The sequence below is a fragment of the Festucalex cinctus genome, chromosome 19 (assembly GCF_051991245.1).
Source record: "Festucalex cinctus isolate MCC-2025b chromosome 19, RoL_Fcin_1.0, whole genome shotgun sequence".
NCBI lineage: Eukaryota > Metazoa > Chordata > Actinopteri > Syngnathiformes > Syngnathidae > Festucalex > Festucalex cinctus.
Genome location: NC_135429.1, coordinates 9,162,314 through 9,184,302, shown reverse-complemented (window position 1 = coordinate 9,184,302; position 21,989 = coordinate 9,162,314). Strand labels below are relative to the sequence as shown.

At 40.7% G+C, this 21,989-nt stretch overlaps 1 protein-coding gene and 1 long non-coding RNA gene across 3 annotated transcripts; one reads left to right on the top strand and one right to left on the bottom strand.

The window, feature by feature from the left end:
• Nucleotides 1-632: 632 nt before the first annotated feature.
• col9a1c (collagen, type IX, alpha 1c) lies at nt 633-20,958 on the bottom strand. Its single transcript, XM_077507122.1, has 38 exons — nt 20,930-20,958; nt 17,330-17,415; nt 15,993-16,064; nt 14,462-14,591; nt 10,729-11,125; nt 9,046-9,126; nt 7,450-7,467; nt 7,073-7,162; nt 6,941-6,976; nt 6,154-6,225; nt 6,028-6,072; nt 5,899-5,934; nt 5,781-5,804; nt 5,644-5,697; nt 4,840-4,911; nt 4,594-4,632; nt 4,375-4,431; nt 4,210-4,263; nt 4,078-4,131; nt 3,811-3,864; nt 3,684-3,737; nt 3,557-3,610; nt 3,430-3,483; nt 3,269-3,322; nt 3,137-3,190; nt 2,921-2,965; nt 2,777-2,830; nt 2,658-2,711; nt 2,544-2,597; nt 2,387-2,458; nt 2,276-2,311; nt 2,164-2,208; nt 2,040-2,072; nt 1,766-1,912; nt 1,644-1,698; nt 1,383-1,577; nt 1,212-1,298; nt 633-866 (listed from the first exon to the last, which is right to left on the bottom strand). The coding sequence occupies exons 1-38, from the start codon at nt 20,956-20,958 to the stop codon at nt 661-663; spliced, it is 2,853 nt and encodes a 950-aa protein (XP_077363248.1). The 3' UTR covers nt 633-660.
• LOC144007455 (uncharacterized) lies at nt 15,509-18,816 on the top strand. Of its 2 annotated transcripts, none has more exons than XR_013280180.1 (4): nt 15,509-16,046; nt 16,145-16,195; nt 16,692-16,773; nt 18,595-18,816. It is a non-coding gene; the product is annotated as an uncharacterized LOC144007455 (long non-coding RNA). The 2 variants fall into 2 exon arrangements; XR_013280179.1 differs by having other exon boundaries at nt 15,519-15,712.
• Nucleotides 20,959-21,989: the final 1,031 nt, after the last annotated feature.

Here is a 21,989-nt window from a genome sequence, read left to right as displayed (position 1 = left end):
GACAATTTCACTGGAGATATATCAATTGAGTGCTGCTTAGTGACAGAAAAAAGGCTGTGCATTTGGATTGTGAGGTATGCAACACTTCCAAAACATGACTTTATTACATTGTTTGAAAAAGAACATTGTTTTAATAAATCATGTCATGGTTCTACGTCAACAAGCACAGCTTGTGGTCTGCATTTCAAATTAATTCTTTAGAGTTTTAGTTTTGAATTTGTGCCTTGGAGGAAAAAGGACCAAAAATAATTCCACTAAATTTAAACTGGCTTGTAATTGCATTGAAACTCAATGGGCCAAAACCCTGTCTGGGAAGAACACGTGTTAGTCATCTGTGAGCTTATTGAAAATTAAATGCATGTAGTCAGTCATGTTGTGCAGTTTGTTCATATTTGTTTTACTGAAGTCAGAAGTTCGTTCTTGGGAGCATCTTTTTAGGACACGCCTTCAGATAAGCTCCCATTAAAGTTGCACACAAGTCCAAATGTCTATACAATTTCTACAGTTGTGCCTTGTCTTGTTTCCCTTTTGTGTCACTAACATCTGCAGTTCCAATGTAGACTCCTGAAGAAGATCCAAACTGGACTTGTGGACCAGCCTAGAAATGCAGCCGTCGCTTGAAGGTTGAAGATCGGAGAGTGTCAAATGAGCGCTGATGTCTCACTTTTTTTTGTAAGCCGCTGACTTCTTTCCACTGTACATATAGAGAGGTGGTGGATTTCGGTTTATACAGGTTGATGGGTCACAAAGACCTGGCGGACCAGAGGGACCCTTTGGACCGGTTGGGCCTGGGACACCGGGGCTTCCTTGTTCACCACGTTCTCCGTCCTTGCCATCTTTGCCGATGCCAGGAGCACCTGGGGCACCTGAGGTAGTGTTGAAACAAATTGTTTAAGGGATAGTAGAACCTAAACCAGACAGAAAAGCTAGAGTTGCGGGTAAAGCAAACAGAGAAGCACGTATGGTAGCTAAACCAGACAGAAAAACTAGAATGGTGGGTCAAAACAGTCAACCAAGCATGGTAGCTAAACCAGACATAAACGCTAACGGGAACTAAATACGACAGAAAAGCTAATATGGTAGCTAAATCAGACAGAAAAGATAGCATGGCAGTCTAATGAACGATACCAACTTGAATCAGTTTTGTATCTACGTACTGTATATTTGATTGGTTCATACTTTGCATCTTCACATGTCAACCGTTGTCTTACCTGGTGCACCTGGTTGTCCTGCACTTCCTTTAATTCCAACACCATCTTCACCCTTATCTCCTTTATCTCCCTTATCTCCGGGATCACCTACAGAAAGGAGCCAATTGATAGGGAATGGGATCAGACTCTAATCTTGACTGTGGTCGGCATAGGTCAATTTATGATACTGACCTTTCTTGCCTGGTGCACCTGGGATCCCAAAGAAACCCGGATGGCCTTTGGCACCCATCGGTCCTTGAGCTCCTGGTGGTCCTGGTGCTCCTTCAGCTCCAGCAGGGCCCGGTGGTCCCGCTAATCCTGGGAGACCAGGAGCTCCGAGAGCAGCAGGTCTCTTCAGGAAATCTTTCATGAATTCTGCAAATTGTTCTGCATATGCAAGAGGAGGAATAAGTAAATGTGTCCCACTTTTTGAAGTCAACGTGCACAAACTACCTTCAACAACAGACGAACACATTTCCCGAAGCTTGTCATCACTAACTCTTGGGCCCTGTGAGTTGATAAATTTGTTAGTACATTTTGTATTCGAGAGCAACTTCTGGAAGTGTTTTACTTACAGGCAGACCTCTGGGACCTGGTGCTCCAGGTGATCCTGGCTCTCCCTCCAGCCCTCGCGCTCCCATTGGACCAGCCAAACCCTCGTGGCCTGGTTGACCTGGTCTGCCTTCTGCTCCGGTTGCTCCTCTTGCGCCCTTTTCTCCATGCTGAGTATGACGGTGTAAATCAATGTCAGTCCACCATGACAGTACCAAAAACTATACAGCCAACCTAAATTCAGGTCTGTTAGTGGATTTTTTCGTTTGTTTCTAAGCATTTAAATAACATTTATACCTCTCCTTTACTTCCAGGTATACCAGGTGGGCCCTAATAGTGATGGGAAAAAAAGAGAAGATAGGTTGAATGCTTCCTTCAAGTTAAATTAAGTCAAATGTTGTGGTTAGAATACAAAACATACCTGGTCTCCCTTGACTCCAGAATCTCCAGGAAGACCTGTATCTCCCTAATGACAAAAGAACGTTGTTATATTAAGTAAGAATAGCAAAATGTTCCATGAGCAGTCTGCATACCAAACTTCCTTTCGGTCCCTCTGGTCCCATCGGCCCCTATAACCAGAACATTCACAATTATACTTTGACCTCTGTTTGCTTTGCGACATTTTAGGAAGAAGAATATATAACCTGTTCCCCTTTGTATCCAGTGTGACCTTTCATTCCTTTTTCCCCAGTGTTGCCCTTTTCTCCCTTTTCACCCTGTGAAGTTCAAATTAACACCATTTTAAACCAATCATTGGAGTGTCACTCTGGCACAGCCCCAATGTTAGTAAAAAGTTGTCACCTCGATGCCTGGAGGACCTGCAGGCCCCACTGGCCCTTGTTTCCCTGGTTCACCCTGAAAACGTATCACATGTTCAATAAAAACCCTTAAAATGGTAAGTAAATATCAACGTACAGTTGACCCTTTATCTCCTGGTTTCCCATCTGATCCAGGTGTTCCGGCCTCACCCTGCACATACATGTATATTATTGTACGCCAAACATTAAATAAGTGTCCAAATTTAGGATCCTCACAGTTTTGCCTGGAAGTCCAACAGGTCCAGTGGCTCCCTCAGCACCGGTGTCACCCTAAGGATAATGTGTATGTCTCTCAATGATTATTTTGGACAGGTGATATCGTTGTTCAACATTAGACAGAAGATTGAAATAAAAATGTACTTTTTCACCAGTAGGTCCAACTAGTCCCTGCTTGCCAGGAAGCCCCTGAAGAGAAAAACATAAGAAAAAAAATGCCACCATGAAGAAACGTCTTGAAGAAACTACAAAAAAAGACTTGCCATAGACAGTCTTCATACATGATAATGCAAATCTCCAATTACCAAGACATTTTAATCAAGAATGGTAATGAAAGCAACAAATATCCGAGGGACTTACAGGAATACCCACAACCCCCCTCACACCAACTGTTCCAGCTGGACCAGGTTCTCCCTGTGTAGATGGACAGGTTAGGCACTAAAACCTTATTAATACATTTTAATGTAATTTTCTATTTGTCTGAGAAGTGACCTTGGCACCATCAACTCCAGGAATTCCATCGAGACCATCTTTGCCTGATGCTCCCTGTCATGCCCCACCGCACAAGTCAAACAAAAAAACCGCACTTGTGAGTACTTTGTTAAAAATGCAGAACATTCATTCATATTTGAAAACCAATCAGTCCAACTTACAACATCTCCCTTTTCTCCTTGAGCACCCTGCTTTCCTTGAGGTCCTATTGCTCCCTAATCCACATGGTCCAATGATAAATTCCAAATGGTATTTTAAATATCCAGCACGTTGAAATTGAATACCTACTTCATCGCCCTTGGGTCCCTCCAAACCTTGACGTCCACGCAATCCCTCCACACCCTGAGGACAGAAACACTGTCATTAAAACTGCCAGAGATCTTTATTGGTGTAAATGCATGAGAAGATTGCTTACAGGAGATCCAGGTGGGCCTGTTGGTCCAGGCATGCCATTGAAACCTGGCGGACCCTGTAACAGAAGCAGTATTAAGACAAATATCTTTATCTTGACTTGAATATAATCAGATCTAACTTAAACATACTCTGTCTCCTTTTTCTCCAGCTGTACCAGGAGGTCCAATGGGTCCTCTTTGTCCCTGAGACAGACATATTACATAGAAGACGTTTACAAATTGTTAATCAACATTGTGACTAGAGGTGTGAAATCAAGGTCCAGAAACCGGATCCCTGGGAGTTCGTTTATCTGCCGATTGAGTAGAAGCACAGATGGCTAAAGCCAAACTGTGGCAGGGTTTTAACTTTCTGGTTCTGGATTTGACACCTCTGATTGTGACAATAGATAGTCTTACATCATCTCCCATGCGACCTGGCGCACCTTGGGGACCTTCAGGTCCAGTATCTCCCTGTGGAATTTATGAAGGTCACATGTTCACAGTTAATTGTTTACAACTGATGTTTACGGCATCAATCAAACTGTTTACCTTTTCTCCAGGTATACCATCTTGGCCATTTTCACCAGGCATACCTTTGTGTCCCTGAAGATGACAATCCAATCATTAGTGAACATTATCATATTTAGCCATTTCAAATCAAAAGTCAAGGCTTAATGATAGCCTTTCTAATGAACACTTACTAGCATCTCTCACCTTCATGCCTGGTAGCCCAGCCAATCCTTGGGGTCCAGCAGGGCAGGCTGCAGGGCACTTAAAAAAAAAAAAAAAAAAAAAAATCCCAGATATCGAGAATTAAAATAATTAACTAAAACTCTGTGGTTTATCACATCAATGACGAGACGTTCTCTGACAATTTCACAACCGTGTATCCAAGAAACGTGATGACAGGGTGAAAGACAGAAATACACTCACAGATTCCCCACTTCCCTCACCACTGGCACCAGGAGGCCCCTAAAACACAGCAGTCACATCTAAGACCTCCAAAGCGGCTTTAGATGGTCACACAGATCAAACACCCGTAACTGAGACTCCCAGTGGGAAGCATCACCAAGCGAAGAACGGACGCATGGCAGAAGTGCATTGACCAATCAGCCCGAGTAACTTGAAATCCAAATGTAAAACCCAGAAAATCAACAACTTCATTTAGGTTTTTCTTACCGCTGGACCAGGAGGTCCTGGGAGCCCTGGAGGTCCAGGGTTTCCGTTATCCCCTTTCAGTCCTGGTGCACCCTGCAAGACGTATCAGCAAAACCTTTCATATTGAAAACTAAATGACCATGCTATTGGTAAAAAAACAAAACTGTTAAACTTTGACAGATAGCGTTTTGGCATGTGTAAATCTCAAGTATCACATGATATTCTTCAGAGGTGACAAGTCAAGGTCCAGATCAATTGACATTAGAATATAGTAAAGTTTCACCATTATTTCATCATTATTCACAAACCTGTTGAAAACACTGGAGGAAAAAGCTTGTTGCAACATGGCTTTGGCTGATGTCTTATGCTCTGCTGCCACCTGATGGCCGTTTTTTTTTTTTTTGGTTTGTTTTTTTTGGTTTGTTTTTTTTGTAAAAATTACCACTACTTGAGGTAACTTCTTCAGGTCAGAAGCTGCATCAAAGCCTTCTGTATGCTCTCGCATAAAACAACAAAACATATAAATACATTTTTGGGGGTGAAGGACAAATTCTTCAAAATGGAGGGAGAAACTATCATACACTTGTACAAGAAAAAGGTACAGACATTACTTAGTTGGGAAAGATACATTGATCCTATTAAACGTGTTTAAACGTTTTTGGGTTTGAATGAGCTAAAGATGAACTGTGGCAGGGTTTTTATTTCCTGGACCTTGATTTGTAACCTCTTGGTACTCTTTCACATATAAACTACTATAGGATTTGCTTATACTACTTTGAATAACATGTATTCTCATCTATAATTGGTTCATTCCATGACTCTGACCTCAGGACCGATATTCCCTTCAACTCCCGGGATTCCCGGTTTTCCTGGCGGTCCCTGTCAGAAACAGACACACAGTAACAGCTGGACCTTTATTGCGTAACACCATATTGGTAAGCTGCTTGGTTGTGAACACGTACAGCAGGTCCTACACTTGCTGGGCCCTGTAAAGACACAATATAGAAGACATTTGATTGATTAATAATTGAGTGATGATTGGAGCAACCATTGGTTGGTAAAACCATGATGTTAACTCACAGCAGGACCTGCAGGTCCAGGAAAACCAGGAAGACCCTAATGAGTTGGGACAGACAGGAAAGTGTCAAGGTTGATTATTCTTCCATCTTGTTGCTGGAAAATTACAAAGAGATTTAAATGGGTCCTTACTCTCTCACCCACTAGCCCTCTGGGACCCATTGGACCCGGAGAACCCTGCAGTAAACAAACACATGATGACACTGGCTGTTTAGTAGACCTCAAGAAGAATAGAAAGTAATAGATGTTGTTTCTTACAGGAGGTCCAGAATGACCAGGTAGGCCTCGCTGCCCAGGAAGTCCAATTTCCCCCTGCTCACCTTTGCTGCCCTGCCAAGCACACGCAACGCAAATAGGAGAGTTTTATCTTCCTCGCCGCATAGTTGGTCGACTGTGCAAAGGTAGTGACAGTGAGCATTCATCATTGTTTCCCTGCTTGTTTTAAGGCTGGATGGGAGTAGAGTTACACGACTGATGAGCTAACCTTTTGCTTCAGCTCGTTCGGGTTCATGTTTGTTTTTAGGATGGTGATGCAAAGGCAGTTGTAATGTGCTGATGGACTCGGGCGCTTAGGGGAGTTACAGTCGGGGAATTACAATTCGGCGCTTTGTTTTCCTTTTGTAAAGGGTTATTTAAAAAGTGATGCAAGACACATCTGTAGTAAATGATGACAAATGAGCCTTTTTTGTTTTCTAAACAAAGAATAGGCCTGTCCAACCAGTACGTCGCTTCTCCAAACCGATTTGGGCGTCCATTCTCATGTGTCTCGTAGAAAATGAACTACAAGTATTAGATCATGTCCAGAGGCTCTGCCATCAACACATTTCTTTGCTCGGATGGGCTGCAGAATTGATGGTTTGAACTTCTCCGCTTAGCCTTCCAAGGGTGACTGTTTGGAAGCCATCAAAGGACCAAGGTTTCCCTCGGTGGGTGTGAGTCACTTTACCTTGATTTAAAGTCGCGATAAAAAAAAAAAAAAAAAGTAGCGCCACGGAGGAAGAACAGCCCAATTTTGGAAGGGGCAGTTTATTTATTTTATACTTACAGCTGGACCTGGGCTGCCAGGAGACCCCGGAAGGCCCTGGAGACAAGTTACAACAGTCAATTAAAAAAAAAAAAAATAAAAAAATAGAGACTTTAAACGTAGGACAGAAATATTTATATATCGCATTCTTACATCTCGTCCATCTCGGCCGTCTTCCCCTGCAGGCCCACGAGGACCTTCAGGGCCGGTGGCTCCAGGGGGACCTGGGACTGATCTTTCAGGCTATGACAGGGAATGGACAGTCAGTAAAAAAAAAAAAAATCAAAATAAAAAAAAAACCCCAAAGGCTTTTGGTTATGTAATAATGTCAAATTTGGTGGATTTCTCGTGCTTTAGTCTTGCATAAATTTGAAATAAGTTTTGCTAGTAGGCTATTGCAAATGTGCAAGTGTTTTCTTCAACCAACAAGCCACCATCCTGAATTAGATTGGTCACAAAGCAATCAGGCAGTCAAGCATCCTTAGCACTGAAATAGAGTTTAAGCAAAACCAAGTAGAGTAGATAAATACCTCAGCATTGGCAAACATCTGAAGGAACCAGAGAAATCGGAAAAAAAATAGCAGAGTTAGTGAAAGTCCAGACGCCCCCTCATCACCATAAGAGCCAGCAGAAGCGCATCTGCTAAGAGTCGTTGCAGTGAGTTATCATGCTCTTATTTCAATACAAAGCCCATTGTACATAACATACCCCTGGTAAACAACCACGTCCCGACATGTTAGCCGGCAGCTCATCAGGCAAATGCATATGGATGAACACTTTGCGTAGATGCAAACTTTTAATGCGGTTACAGTTTCACGTTAATGGCACTGTTGTAAATATTTATCTGAGGTGGAAATCTGGTTGGAAAAAGTGACCAAAATGTTGAGTAACAAACATGCTAATAAAATCAATTGCTATCCCTCACGCTAACATGCATGCTTGGATAAAAAAAAAAAAAAAAAAAAAGAAGTCACCCTCGATAAGATATTTGAGTAATAGACATGCGGTTTCAAAATGTACATTTTTCCATAATTGCAGAGGATTTCTAACATAATCCTGAAATAGATCAGTTTTGTACTGCTTGGATTATATATTTTTAGTAAATACTAATTTCTCAACTTTTTGATCTAAATGCGGAAAATGGTATGAGTGCTTGCAACAAAGTTAGGGATGGGCAGCAACCACACTCTGGGTGACCCTTTGATTAATTAAAAAAAAAAAAAAAAAAAAGAGAAAAAAACGTTTATTTACTGATTGATTAATTCATCATTTATTGTATTGTATTTTATTACTTTTTTTCCAAACCTATTTTTTTTTAATTATTGGGAAAAAGAAGTACCCCCCCCCCAAAAAAAAAGAAAAAAAAAGAAAAATATAATATAATAAAACGCTAATTTGCGAGTACCAAACTGCAAAAATGTATTGTGTAGTTTACAACTGTAATATCACCATTTACCACTAGAAGGCAGACTTAGCTTCCATATTTAATTTACGTTTTTGTCATACATCTGGTTAGGAAGTGTGTGGTCCTATGTGGGCCCCAGTAGCACTGAAGAAAAATTGTGGCCCCTTCAGTATTTAAGTTGTGGTAACGTTGAGGTTAGGATAAGATACTGGTAGATATGTGCATAATATTTTTCAATGTGGGTGGTCTCTGTCAAACTTTATACAAGGTCATTGTTGTGTAAATGCAAGTATGCAACAAGCAAAATGTACATCTTAAAAAAAAAAATGCAGATAAAACAAGAAAATGACCATTTTAATGAGTCGCATATGGCAGCAGTGTGGTTGCTCTCTTCCAAGAAATGTGGCACACACCATTTCTGGCTGAAGTCAAATTAAATAATAACCACCACTATTTGGAATTAACCACCGGCATGCAGGCTGACTTTGTAATTTCCACCATCTAACCAATTAAGATTTCTTCACGATTAAGGTTTCTTGTTAGTAAACTTTGTATTCTGGCTCCGTATACGCCTTGTTGTTCCCTCAGCGTGTTGGTTTACACTTGTACAGTTCCGTCTCAGCATTTCTGGCCATGTATCCTCCCAGCATGCAATAGGGCCGCGGCTTGACCGAAAACCACAAACCGCAGCAGATTCGAAGCACATCTGAGCCGCACGTACCTCGGTGGCGGGCAGCTCGTTGCAGCTCTCTCGCTGGGCTCTCTTTGGGTCGCAATGAATTAGCATCCACTGGAGCTCAAACTGAAACAGTACATTGGAGTAGAGTCAATACATATGGAGAAGAATTTCTGATGGTGAAAAAATACCAAAAAGGTCATCGTGGAGAGTCTCTGTCACCGGCGCCATTAGTGAATTAATCATTGACAAAATGCCACTCTCTGTGGAAAGCCGCTTTTTGACATTGCACCATGTTATAATGTTTCAATACAAAATAATACTGTCCAGTATTTTGTATGTGGCGCCTCAAAACCAGATACAGGGTTGCAGTTTTTCCGTTGTAATGCATCGGTAGGTGTGCGCTGCTCAATTGGTGACAATTAATTTAATTTTTTTTGTCATTTAAGCGACAATTAGATTGTGTACATTTACAGTTGTGCTTATAAGTTTTTGACTTACTGGCTTTTGTTTGAAAATTTGTCAGCTTTAATGAATAGGAATAACATATTACAAGGCTTGAATGATCTGAACATGTTGAACAGTCAAAAAATATTGAGCAAGGAGGGGAAAATGTAGAATATGTCGTAGTAGTAGTAGTTACAGTAGTAGTCACAGTAGTAGTAGTACTTGTAGAAATAGTACTACTGATCGTACTTGGAGTAGTAGTAGTAGTAGTACTTGTAGCACTGAGTAAACGTGGTAGTAGTAGTAGAAGTAGTAGTAGGCCTACTTGTAGAATTAGTACTACTTATCGTACTTGGAGTAGTAGTAGTAGTACTTGTAGCACTAAGTAAAGGTAGTTGCCATTGTAGTAGTAGTAGTACTTGTAGCACTAAGGAAAGGTAGTTGCCATTGTAGTAGTAGTAGTAGTAGTAGTACTTGTAGCACGTGTAGTAGTAGCAGTTCTTGTAGTAGTACTTGTAGCACTTGGCGTAGTAGTAATAGTAGTAGTAGGCCTACTTGTAGAAATAGTACTACTTATCGTACTTGGAGTAGTAGTAGTAGTACTTATAGCACTAAGTAAAGGTAGTAGTAGTAGTAGTAGTAGTAGTACTTGTAGCACATGTAGTAGTAGTAGTACTTGTAGCATGTGTTGTAGTAGTAGTTCTTGTAGTAGTACTTGTAGCGCTTGGCGGAGTACTAGTAGTAGTAGGCCTAATTGTAGAAATAGTCCTACTTATCGTACTTGGAATAGTAGTAGTAGTAGTAGTACTTGTACTTGTAGTACTTGTAGCATGTGTAGTAGTATTAGTTCTTGTAGTAGTACTTGTAGCACTTGGCAGAGTACTAGTAGTAGTAGGCCTAATTGTAAAAATAGTACTACTTATCCTACTTGGAATAGTAGTAGTACTTGTAGCAAGTAAGTAAGTAGTAAGTAAAGGTAGTTGCCATTGTAGGAGTAGTTCTTGTAGTAGTTCTTGTCACACTTGGCGGAGTAGTAGTAGTTGCCGTAGTTGTACTTGTAATAGTAGTTGTGTTGTTGTAGTAGCACTTGCAGTAGTACTACTACTTATAGACTTATATTTGTAGTCCTACTTGTAGTACTTGCTGACACTGTTTTGGATCAGTGCCGTGTTAAGTTGTTGGGGTTGCCTAATTTTACAATTTATTTTTTATTTTTCTTGGACTGGATGTACATGTTGAGAGAACATTTCAAAGAGGCGATTATCCAGCGACATTGCTTACCACTACGGACGCCTCCGGATCAGCCTCGAGCCTGCCGATAAGCGTGTCTCCCTCCGTGTTGATGGACCCCTTGCCCTTAATGGGCTTCTGGTCCACGGGCTGGCAGTCCACGTAGAGCGTGACCCGGTCGCGCTCCACGCCGATCATCACCTTGTGCCACTTGGTGTTGAAGAGCACAGACAGGCCGGGGAAGGTGACGGTCTGCAGGTTGCCGTCGGGGCTGCTCAGGAAGTACTCCAGGGACTGCTGGTCTCCGTTGAGCCTCATCCCCGCCTGTTTGCGGCCGTCCTCGTCCACTATTTGCCAGACGTTCCACACCTTGCTCACCGTGTTCTTGATCATGCGGAAGGTCACCATGAAGGAATACTCATCGGGGAATCCACGAGGAAAGTTCAGCCTGGGTCCATGATTGGGAAATCGGCTTTAAATTGGCTGAATTGATGGAGCATTGTCAGTTAAAATACTGAAGAATTGTATCAGGGAGACAATTAACTATTAACAATTAATTGTTGTAAGTACACAATGAGAGCGCCACTGCCACCTACTCAACTCAACTCAACTCAACTCAGCAAAGGCTCGATTTCCTCTAAGCCTCCGCTTAGCCCTCGGTACCTCCAAATGAGTCTGGTCTGCTGACCTGAGGCACCGGGCAGGTGTGTAGGGCTGCAAGAGCTCAGCGAGATAAGGTGGGGCAAGACCATTGACAGATTTGAAAACAAATAGAAGAATCTTGAAGTGGACTCTAAATTTCACGGGCAGCCAGTGAAGAGAGGCCGGGTTAGGGGTTATATGTTCCCTCTTACGGGCACCAGTAAGGAGATGAGCAGCAGCATTTTGGACAAGCTGGAGACGCTGGAGGGAGGACTGGCTGACTCCAAAATAAAGTGCATTACAGTAGTGGATGTGCAATTACACTTTATTCTAGTGACTATTTGAATAACTGCTGTCAAGTGAAAATAACTTTGCTTTTTAATTGTAATTAAGAAAACTGTGCCTCAAACCAAATTCAAATCGACTTTAGAATGTGGTCGAATGCAATTTTCACATTGCAAAGGCTGCAGTTTTGGAAAAAAATAATAATAATTTGGTAGGTCGGTAAACTTTGTTTTATATATGTATATTATGTATATATGTATATTTGGGGGGGGTCAAATGTTCTATGTGCTCCCTAGTCCGAACAGAGCATTCTGATTACTATTGCATTAGTGGACTACTGGACTATAAAAAAAATTAAGCAGAAAAATACATCCATATTTATCCATCTCGGGGCGGCCATTTTGGCATTTGCTGTCAACAGAGGATGACATCACAGTTGCTCAGGCACAGGCCAATCATGGCTGAAAACTCTCATTCATGCAAATTCATGGTTCTTTTTGTCATGTCTGGGGTCACGCCAGGGTTAAGTTTGAGTTCATAACCTGTTAAGTTGGGTTCATGACCGTGAGGTCAAGTGTCTGTTTTGAACTGATGTAACCATCATCTGGTTTCAACTGGAAAAACGCTATGTGATGTCAGGACCTATGTGATGTCAATCTTTAATCCTTTACAAGTCACAACCAATCAGATCGATTTACCGTCTTTAGTAGTGTTCTGAGAAGTGTGTGTCCTTGTCGGATTATTACTTCTCTTACCACTGTCCTCTGTGCAACTCTTTGTTTCTCGTCTAGTCAAGTTTGTTCCACGCCTCTCGATGTGAATAAATAGTTAAAATCTTATTTGTGTCTGTGCTTTGGGATCCAACCTCAGCACATGACACTTTTTGCCTTTACTTTAGCGTTTAGCCAAATGTGTAAAAAACAAAACATGTAAGTATGATAAATCTCATCGTGTACAGATTCCTTTATTGCTTGTGTGTGTTTAAAAAAATACATGGGAAGAGGATCTTGAAAAATTAATCACATATTAAATCGCAATATCAAGGAAAACAAAATGCCAATTAGATTATTTGAAAAACTCATTCACCCCGAGTCAAAGTCATGTCAAAGTTAATGTATCATCTCAAATATCACACCTGGCATGAAAATACCTAAATTGGATTCACCATCTAATCTAGACGCGTGTTACCATATAATTATTCAGGCACTGTGGAATATGTTGCTTCGGTGGGTGTAATTCAATATTTCACTTAGGCCAACCTCTGCTCTGTTTTTTTAATGAGCCAGATTCACGGTAGGTGGTGAATTCATAGACGGGCGCTGCAGCCTGCTTTTCTCCATTTTTTTTTTTTTTTTTTTTTTTTTTATAACCAACTTGTAAACAACAAAAGGTGAAGCAATAAAATAAGTTTCCTGTTGCTCAATAAAGCAAATGGAGCTCTTTCTAGCATCAGCCTGAGGTAAGAACGTCTCAAGTATGTGCTGCTTTTTTGCCCCTCAGATGGAAGGGAACAGTGGAAAACGCTTCGGCGAGGTCCGACTTTAAAGTGGCAGCCGCCGGACTACGGCGAGCCAGTAAACACGTATTAGCATTCAGCGCGACAGCGCAGCCAGCCGGGTTACATAACAGCTTGTGATCAAGCCGGCCTGCGGGGAGGATCAGCATCGATGCGGCGCAAGCTGAAGGGTGGCAGCTTTGATTATGTAAAGTGCCATTACCTGAACGAACTCTTTAATTCACTTCTGCGAAATAATCGCGTCTTACCGTAAAAACCGGCAAGCCCGCAGGGCTAATATGAAGGGATAATCGCCCATTACGAAGGCTTTCATTTCACGCCACTTTAAAGCAGGGGTGGCCAAACTTTTTGCCCCCCTTTTTTGTTTTTACCCGCCTGCTGGTTTAGGAGCACAGAGCACGACTTGTGACCTAACAATTCTGGGCCGCTGACATCATCTTATTTGAACGCTTTATTCGGTTGTTTTTTATTTTATTTTATTTTCATGGCCTCCTCTTATGTTGCGGGTCAAATGGACCACCGTTTGCTGTTTTGATGTATCCATTATTATGGGGAAATCCACTACTAACCAAAAAGATCCAAGCACAAGTATGATAGCTGCAAGATACAAACTTCTAATTATGACTGAAACCGTTTTTCTTCAAGCTTGGAGTTCAGATTCACTTGCTTGATTAAATCTTTGTTGTTTTTTTTTAATCCTAAATCTCAGTTGGAGCCCACAGCTGATTTGAAACTCCAGAGCCCCTCCCACCCAACCGCACAAAAAACAAGCTAATCCGGACACGCTGCCAAGTATAACCTTTAATTACGAACTCGTGAATTTTTTACAGGAAGCTAGTGATGTTGTCAGCGCTCGTTATTTATCCAGCTTTTGTTTCATAGCCTTGAAGGAGCACACGCAGCAGAAGATAAATCATTATCAAATAGGTGTGTCAAGATTTGTCTCCAGGAAGTGTGATTTAGTAGGATTTGCGACAAAAGCTGCATAATAGGTTTATTTGTTTTTTTACTTTTTTTTTTTATCATATATATTTGTATTTATTTTTTATTTTTTATTACTCGTATTATTTTTTTAAATTAAATGTTTGTTTTTAAATTCCCATAAGATCGCCATGTTTTCTCTAACTTCTCCACTGAAATGCGTCACAAAACATCCCTTTGTGGTCCGCTAGATGCCAAATATGTTCAGACACGTTTTCACTATCAATTTACGTGTCCCTCGCCACGCTGTAACATCTGCGCCCGACCTGTAATAATGCAACACCTGCATCGGGGGTGCACCCGGTGACATTAATGTGTGTCTTGCTCTTTGAAAACATAACGCTGAGAAATTGTACTCACATAGTTGGAATTTGGAAGTTGGCCTCCCGGTCCAGGCGATAGGCCACCTGGAGGGGAGTCGAGCCGTCCACCTTCCTCACGCCTTTCAGGGGGATGACATCCAGCTGGAATTGTGTGATCAAATCGAAACCTACGTAGAAATGCGTGGAACGAGTTGAGATTTTTGTGAAGTGGTTCACAAGCGTTCTGTCAATCAAATGAGCCAGGTTGCAAGCACAACTTATAACAACGGCGTTGAGTTTGAATAATTTTAATTACTTTCTAAAGCTCAAGCGGAACCTTTTATTTGCCTCATTTATTAATTGTCCCTGCAGGACGTTTGATAAGCCTGCTTTTGAAGTTATTGAGGTTATTGCCTTTCTTCCGGGTAGTGGGGCGCCTCATCAGACCACATTGAATAGTAATATTGAGAATCACAGATTTTAAATTTGTTTATTTTCTTAACTGAACTGTGGAGAAGGTCTCAAAAAGCTACACTGGCCTGGCAAGTAGGAGGGGAAATTTGAAGCTACTTATGCCACACCAACTAGCTAGCAATGAACTTCAGCTGGCTAACTAGTGAGGCTAAACACATCAATAAAAAAAAAATATATAAAATTAGATAAATAAAAAGTAAAATTAGAAAGTTGCTCGTCAAATTGACTAATTGAATAGGAGTTTGGCAAAGAAAAATGTTGTAGGCTCCACTCTGCTAGATAGCACCAAAGCACTACTTTTGTCTGAATGAGAAACCCACTTTAATGGAGTTTGCTTGGCACCAAGATGCCACAAGGTGGTCCGAGAGTAAATCTTTAATTGCAAATGAGTGAATTGTTCAGCAAATAATGAATACGTTGAATAAAACACACATAAAAAGATGAACTTTTGAAGGCTTAACCACGCATATGCCGGAGCTCATTGCACCTATTTTAATAGGTTGTACAGCTCATTCATTTGTTTTGTATTTGTTGTTCTGCAGCGTTCCCTTTCTCTTGATTGAGTGAATTAGAAGCAGGTGTTGCCTGTTTGGTCTCACCTGATTGCTTCCACGTGATTGGCCAGGGGGCGGGTCCACTGACCTATTTTGAACAGGCCACAGCTTTCACTCGGTTTCCTCATTAGCCTTTCCACTAATACGAGAACATGCTAGCTAGTGCTTTTTTGGAGTTTGTAGGGTTGAACTGCTTTTGAGGCGCATTCAGATAGATTTATGCTCTTTGTAGACATGTGGAGCCTCTTGGAATGTTCTATTTTAGAACACAGCCAGCACTTGTAAGTAAAAGTAGAGCAGTAGTTGGGTGAAGCTCTTTTTATTTTAATCTCACTAGTTTAGTTATTTTCCATTTACTTACCTACTGTTTTTATTTATTATAAATTATGTTGGCCATTTTGCCCTCTGAAGAGAATAAAAACCTCCCCTTTAGAACTGCATTCAGTGATGTCGCTGGCCTTTCTTAGAGTGGGAAGACCGGGGGAGCGCCTACACATGTTGTGTACAAAGTTCCACAAAGTCAGATTGCAACGTAACAATGATGCACAAAGAGTTTTTCACCTGGAAGATCATCCTGTCCGCTTCTCATGGGTGGGCAGACTGTATCGCCATCAAGTCGGTTGAAGTCCAATTCTGGCAGGACAGAAATACAGCATTTAATGCAGTGGTATGGTCAATCCTTGGAGTCTGAGAATGCGTGTTCTCATTTTCAGTTGCAAACTTTGCTTCCAAAGCCCTTTGTGAATGGAAGACTGAGTTTCAAGGTGAGATGCAGTTTTTTTTATTTTTTATTTTTATTTTTATTTTTTAATCATTGTACTTCCTTTGAAGAAAACTGTGCTGTATTTAAATAAGTTGTGCTTCTCATACTGCCACACACTATTTGCTTTGGTATCTCTAATGGGGTTCGGCTTTGTCAAACGACCTTTACAAGTCTTACGGACAAACCACAGTTTTTATGAAAATACGCTCTGCAGTCTACCACAAGTAGGGAAGTTGATAAGGCAGGTCCAAGCACCCTTCAATTCTTTGACAAATTAGACTAAGCGGGCTGGGATGGGATACCGGCTATCGTATCACGCTGATACACGGCCTTATTTCCAATGGCAGTTTTACGATTAGAAACTTTAATTTAACATTCTTATTAATTTCATATAATTTTAAGAAAAATGTGTCATTGTGTTTTGGTAAATTTAAATATTGGTTTGGAAAAAGTGATATCAATGCTCGTTTTTGATTGCCAATTCAATTTTCGCATAGGTAGTCCCTTTTGTTAGCAGCCATTTGGAGTCACCCCAGTCAACAACCTGAGTCAGCTAGCGACACATCTGGAAGCCCTTCGGTGAGCCCACATAAACGCTGAGACATGAGACCGGGCGGTCAGACGGAATTTATAATGCCGTTTTTTATTTTTTATTGCTACTAAACACTTATCTGACCACACACTCAAGCTGTTAAAGTTACTGTCTGCCGTCGCTTTACACGGGCAAAGCCGATCATTACTGTAACGAGCGTGCCATGCAATACGATGATGTCGTCACATGCACTTTTGAAATAATATAGCTTACTGTAGTCATGCTACATTTACGGCTTCCCCAAAACAATTGCAGACAATGAGATTGTCTGGACTGCCGGGGTGGGGGATTTTTAATCTGATTTAATCCTGTGCTCGACACAGACCACGGAAAATGGCTGCTGTTTTGGGCCTTTTCGCTCAGTGGTTTACAATAAAGGATGAGCTAGCGATGCTGCATGATTGAACTTGAGTCAGATGTGTTGACTGGCCACTTCATTAGGTGAACCTGCATAGTCTTATTCAGGGGTGTCAAACTCAATTTTCAAAAGCAAATCTTGGTTTTGTAACCTATAAAAATGTGTCACATTGTGGGATGACTTACGTCCAAGTGTAGGAGTAAGCAGGAGGGCCACAAGGGCCATGCAGGCAGATGAGTATTTCCATGACTTCACAGCACATGGTTGATATCTGCACATAAAAAATAAAAAATCATTAACTGAAGGGAGAGCTCTCCAGAGAATTTATATCTAATATACATACTGTAAATGGGCACATTCGCTACACCTATACAGCATAAACTAAGTTCATTAGTGAAAAGCAAACTGCAACCACAATTGAGCCCACTTGCCACTAAAGTGGTCTGACTTCAATTTTGACATTTTTGGAGGGTGATTAAAATTTATTATGGCTGCAATAAAACCTGGAGAAGTTATCTTGGTAAGGGTAATGTTTTGATTATTTGATTACTTTTTTGATTACTTTTTCAATTGCTTGTATGATTACTGGGTATTTATTTGACAGAAATTGCCGTTCTCAGATTTTTTTTGTTTATTCCAAACATCTGTCAAATCTATCAATTTCATGATGGCTGATAAATATTGCAGAAAGAGGAAGGAAGGGAAATGATCCAATAACCAATGTGAATGAAGTGTTATGAAACTATTATACAAATTAGTGCCAAAATTAGTCTTCCAATAAGTAAAGGGAAAAAAATATATATTTTCTTGACAAATCTTTCCACTCTCGAATAGGGATGTAACGATATCCAAACATCGTGATACGATAATTATATTGTGGGAAAGTTGGCAATATAAAAAAGGTCACAATAAAAAAAAAAATAAAATAATGCACACTATATTGTGCTTTTGTATATTACAGCAATGGAAAATATTAAAACATAAATGGGATATATAAAAAAAATTATTAAGGCACTTAATTGCTAAGGCACATAGTTCCTACACATTGACTCGGTTCACAAGCATATTACGTCCCCCTTCATCTGACCATTAGCGCGGATTTTAAAGATAGAAGGGCCAAAACATGCCTTGTGGAAAAAAAAAAAATACCCACCAGAGGGTGCTAGAACTGCACAATTGGAAATCAACCAGACTTTTTATTTTTTATTTTTTTATTTTTTTTAAACACCAGATGTGCTGCTTTTAATATCGTGACATAACGATGATATATTGTGGCAGTCTTAATATCGTGATATCACAATATTGTCGTTATCGTTACATCCCTACTCTCAAATCCATCCAGAGGCAAACAGCACTCTTTGTGAAAGGTTGCCGCTCATCCATCCGAGAGACTGATGCTGCGGAGGTGTTGTCAGGGGCCTAACCTCTCTCGGTGTTAACTCCCTTGCAGATACGTGTGAATGTACGTGTGAGCGAAATGCCAAGAGAGGCGACTGATGGCCTTGTCAGCCAGCAAGGTCTTTGCAGGGCCAGACGTCAGCGAAGAGAGTCTTCAAACTCCCTCAGGGTCCCACTGCCATCTTCTTTTTACCTCGGCCCGTCTCTCGGGTACCGGCGCATCTGCCACTTTTCCATATATGCACTTTTTTGGAACGAGTCTTGCATAAATAAATGTAGGTGATAATGAAAGGTGGTGACAAGCTTTTCTTCCAACCATTTGTCTCACATTAGCACATCAGAGTTGACGCCTAATTTAGTGTGTGATATTTGACGCTTGAAAAAAAGGAATGTGACAACTTAAAAAAAAAACATTCATATTCACACAAGACAAATTAATTCTGTAATGTTGGTGAGATATTATGCATACTGCATAAATGAGGAAAGGCCACCGCATCTGACACGAGCCCTTTAGAACAGTGGTGTGCAAATATGGCGCAGGGGCCATTTGCGGCCCACCGTCCATTTTCTAGAGGCCTTCAACATATATAAAAAAATAACTTATCACCAATTAATCTTGCTATTATTATGAATGTGAACATTTTCTGAAGCAGTTTGATCTCTTCTAGTGGGATACGGGGCGATGGGTCACCCCAATATCATGAAAAATGGTGTTAAGAATAACAAAAAAACTAGGGACTAGATAAATGTAAAGACCTACCGTATTTTCCGCACTATAAGGCGCACCTAAGACCCTTCAAATTTTTCAAAAGCTGATCATGCACCTTATATATGGATCAATATTGAGCCGCAACAGGTCTCGCTGTCAAGACGCTATCGTGACCCTGCACGATCGGTGCTGCGCATGAGCTTGGATCGCTAGCTAATACTAATACTTTACTTCAGAGAAAATACTGAAACAGCTGTTTATTAATTTTGGGAGTGAATGGAGTTGTCAGAAAGCTGGTTTGTAATCTAGTAAATAAAATTTGACTGACCTATCTGACTGTTTTGTTGACATTCCCTTTAGCGCAGCACCATCTAATGGATGCATAACGTAACCCCACCCTCTACTGTAGCGCCTTATATATGGAAAAAGTTTTAAAATGTCATTCATTGAAGGTGCGGAAAATACGGTATATATTCTTATTTAGCATTTATCCTTAGAATTGCGTGAAATTAATGGCAATTTTCAGTACTCAAAATTTGTAGAACTGTAGAAATTTGTAAAACTGACACGAGAGGGTGGTCGATATGTCGGCTGAGTTGTCAGAATGATACCTTGAAGTAAGGCAAACAAAACTCTAAAATAACTGAGTAATACATAATTGTGTGATTGATAATTTTTAGCGTGTTTAATAAATATGGGCAATGTCAAAGTGTGTTCTGTATGGAGTTTTTGAAGGAAGAAGTTTGGACACTCGAGCATTAGAATAATTCCGATTGCATCATTGCATAGATTTCCCTAGAAAATCAGACAAGAATTTATGATGTGATAATGATGTGCTGTTCTGGTTAATTTTAATCATTTTGAAAGTTGAGCAAGTCTCACTGTGCTCTCAAAAATGCTAACGCTGTATTCTCATTTCAGTAGCAGCAATGGACACATTGAATTTGCTCTCATGTTTTCTGATAAACATTTGAATGGAAGGCCTGTGAGCTGATGAAAAGTGGAGACCCTCTTTCACATTAAAGGACAATTAATGCAGAATATAAATAAGTGTTGCTACAGATGTTTAGCTTAATTTAACATCGTCTTACTTCCTCCCAACTAATTTAGATAAGGTTTAGAAGCGCGCGTTTCTGTGGACTCTGACCTGAAAATGTCCCCCATTTGAAGCTAAATGTAAAAGAACATCTTCTACTTCCCAAATAAAGTAAAATAGGAATATCTTATTTAAGAGTCCCTACCTAACCTAATGTGTTTACACAAAGACCCCAAGCAGTCCCTTAGGCCATTTTAAGATCTTGACAAGGAATACGCCCAAAAATGTATGAATTTTGCAGATTGAGCTCAGAATCTCTTCCATTTAAGATCTGACGTTGCCTCTAAGTTTTGCTTCAAGTTGTTAATCTATAGACAACCTGCAATAGCTTGCAAAAGATCTTAAATCATTTTTTAGAATAGTTGTATAATCCAAGTCGTCATTTCTAATTCATGCTCATGCGCTATGAGTTTTGCAAATGATTACCCCTCGTTGCCTGGCAGAAATTTCAGTTTCACACCATCCCGCTAATTGACAAAATGTAAAATACTCGTAACAACCTTCCCGAGTGGCTCTTTGTGCACGATGACCTTAAGTTGAGTGACGAGCAGCCTTGACATTGATCTGACGTGAGTTATTTACCTCGTCAAAGCAGAGGAGCAGAAGGCCATGTTTGCCTGCGATGGAGGCTCGCCGACGCCGTTCCGATATTTGGAGCTGAAATCAAATTAGAATCCGCCAGCCCTCAGCCGGGTCCTACCTGCGCATGTTGACGAGAGTGCCAGCGGCCGTGCAGGGGATGTTCAAGCGTTTTCTGAGGCCAAATAAAAGTTTGCTTAATGGCCTCCTATTGGCCAGGAGTTGTTGGGGAGGTGGTGGCAACGTTTTATGACTGACACTTAAAAAAATGCTAGAGCCCCAGGGCCCATGTGTGTAAATGGATTTTTTTTTTTTTTGCTGCCTCTCTTGGGTGCCCCCTAATAATATGTGCTGCCTGTGTGTAATCCCTCGTAATAGTGAAGAAGCAGAGCGCCGGTGATGATGCGTGCATTTTATAATCACGCCTTGGCATGCATGTCGCCCTGCTGTGTTGACATGGACTCGCCGTTGACTGTCTGCAAAAAGCTCCCGTCGTCAACGGGTGCTTTGTAGAGATGAGAGAGGGGTGTCCAAACATTTTACTTTGAGGGCCACGTACAGCAATCCCAATTTGCCCTTGTCAAGCACTTACGAATTATAGTTATCGTAGCATTGTGTTAAAGGTAATCAGGTAAACGGTTTAGGGTTTTTTTTGCTATTTTTTTTTCAGGATTTTTGGGGTGGCAAACAGCCCTTCATCCCCCTAGATTAAATCCGCCCCTGCCCTGACCAGATCGCCACGTTCAGAACCAAAACAAGACTTATTTGTAAAAAGATAAAAATTTTAAAATATTATTGACATGAGGATTTTAGTTATTCATTATAACAAAAAATATATTCTTTCATAACCATAAAAGCTCTACAAGTCAAATGTATTGTCAGGGATCCTGATAAATTGTTATAATAGTTAAGTTTTTATTTTATTTTATTTTATTTTTTTTTTCTCTAATGTGCTTGTCTCTTATGGTTTGAAAGTGTGAATCTTTTGGTTTTCAACACCTGGTTAGTGGTTTTTACATGGTGGGAACTTGGTCTAAAGCAGTAGGAGACGGTACCAATCAAA

Bases quoted from the DNA above. Each gene is read 5' to 3' on its own strand.
- col9a1c (XM_077507122.1), bottom strand. From the start codon at position 20,958: ATGGCCTTCTGCTCCTCTGCTTTGACGAG. The intron at 17,416-20,929 runs GTAAATAACTCA...TTTTATGTGCAG, and splicing joins TGCTCCTCTGCTTTGACGAG to ATATCAACCATGTGCTGTGA. The intron at 1,578-1,643 runs GTAGTTTGTGCA...TTGCATATGCAG, and splicing joins GTGTTCGTCTGTTGTTGAAG to AACAATTTGCAGAATTCATG.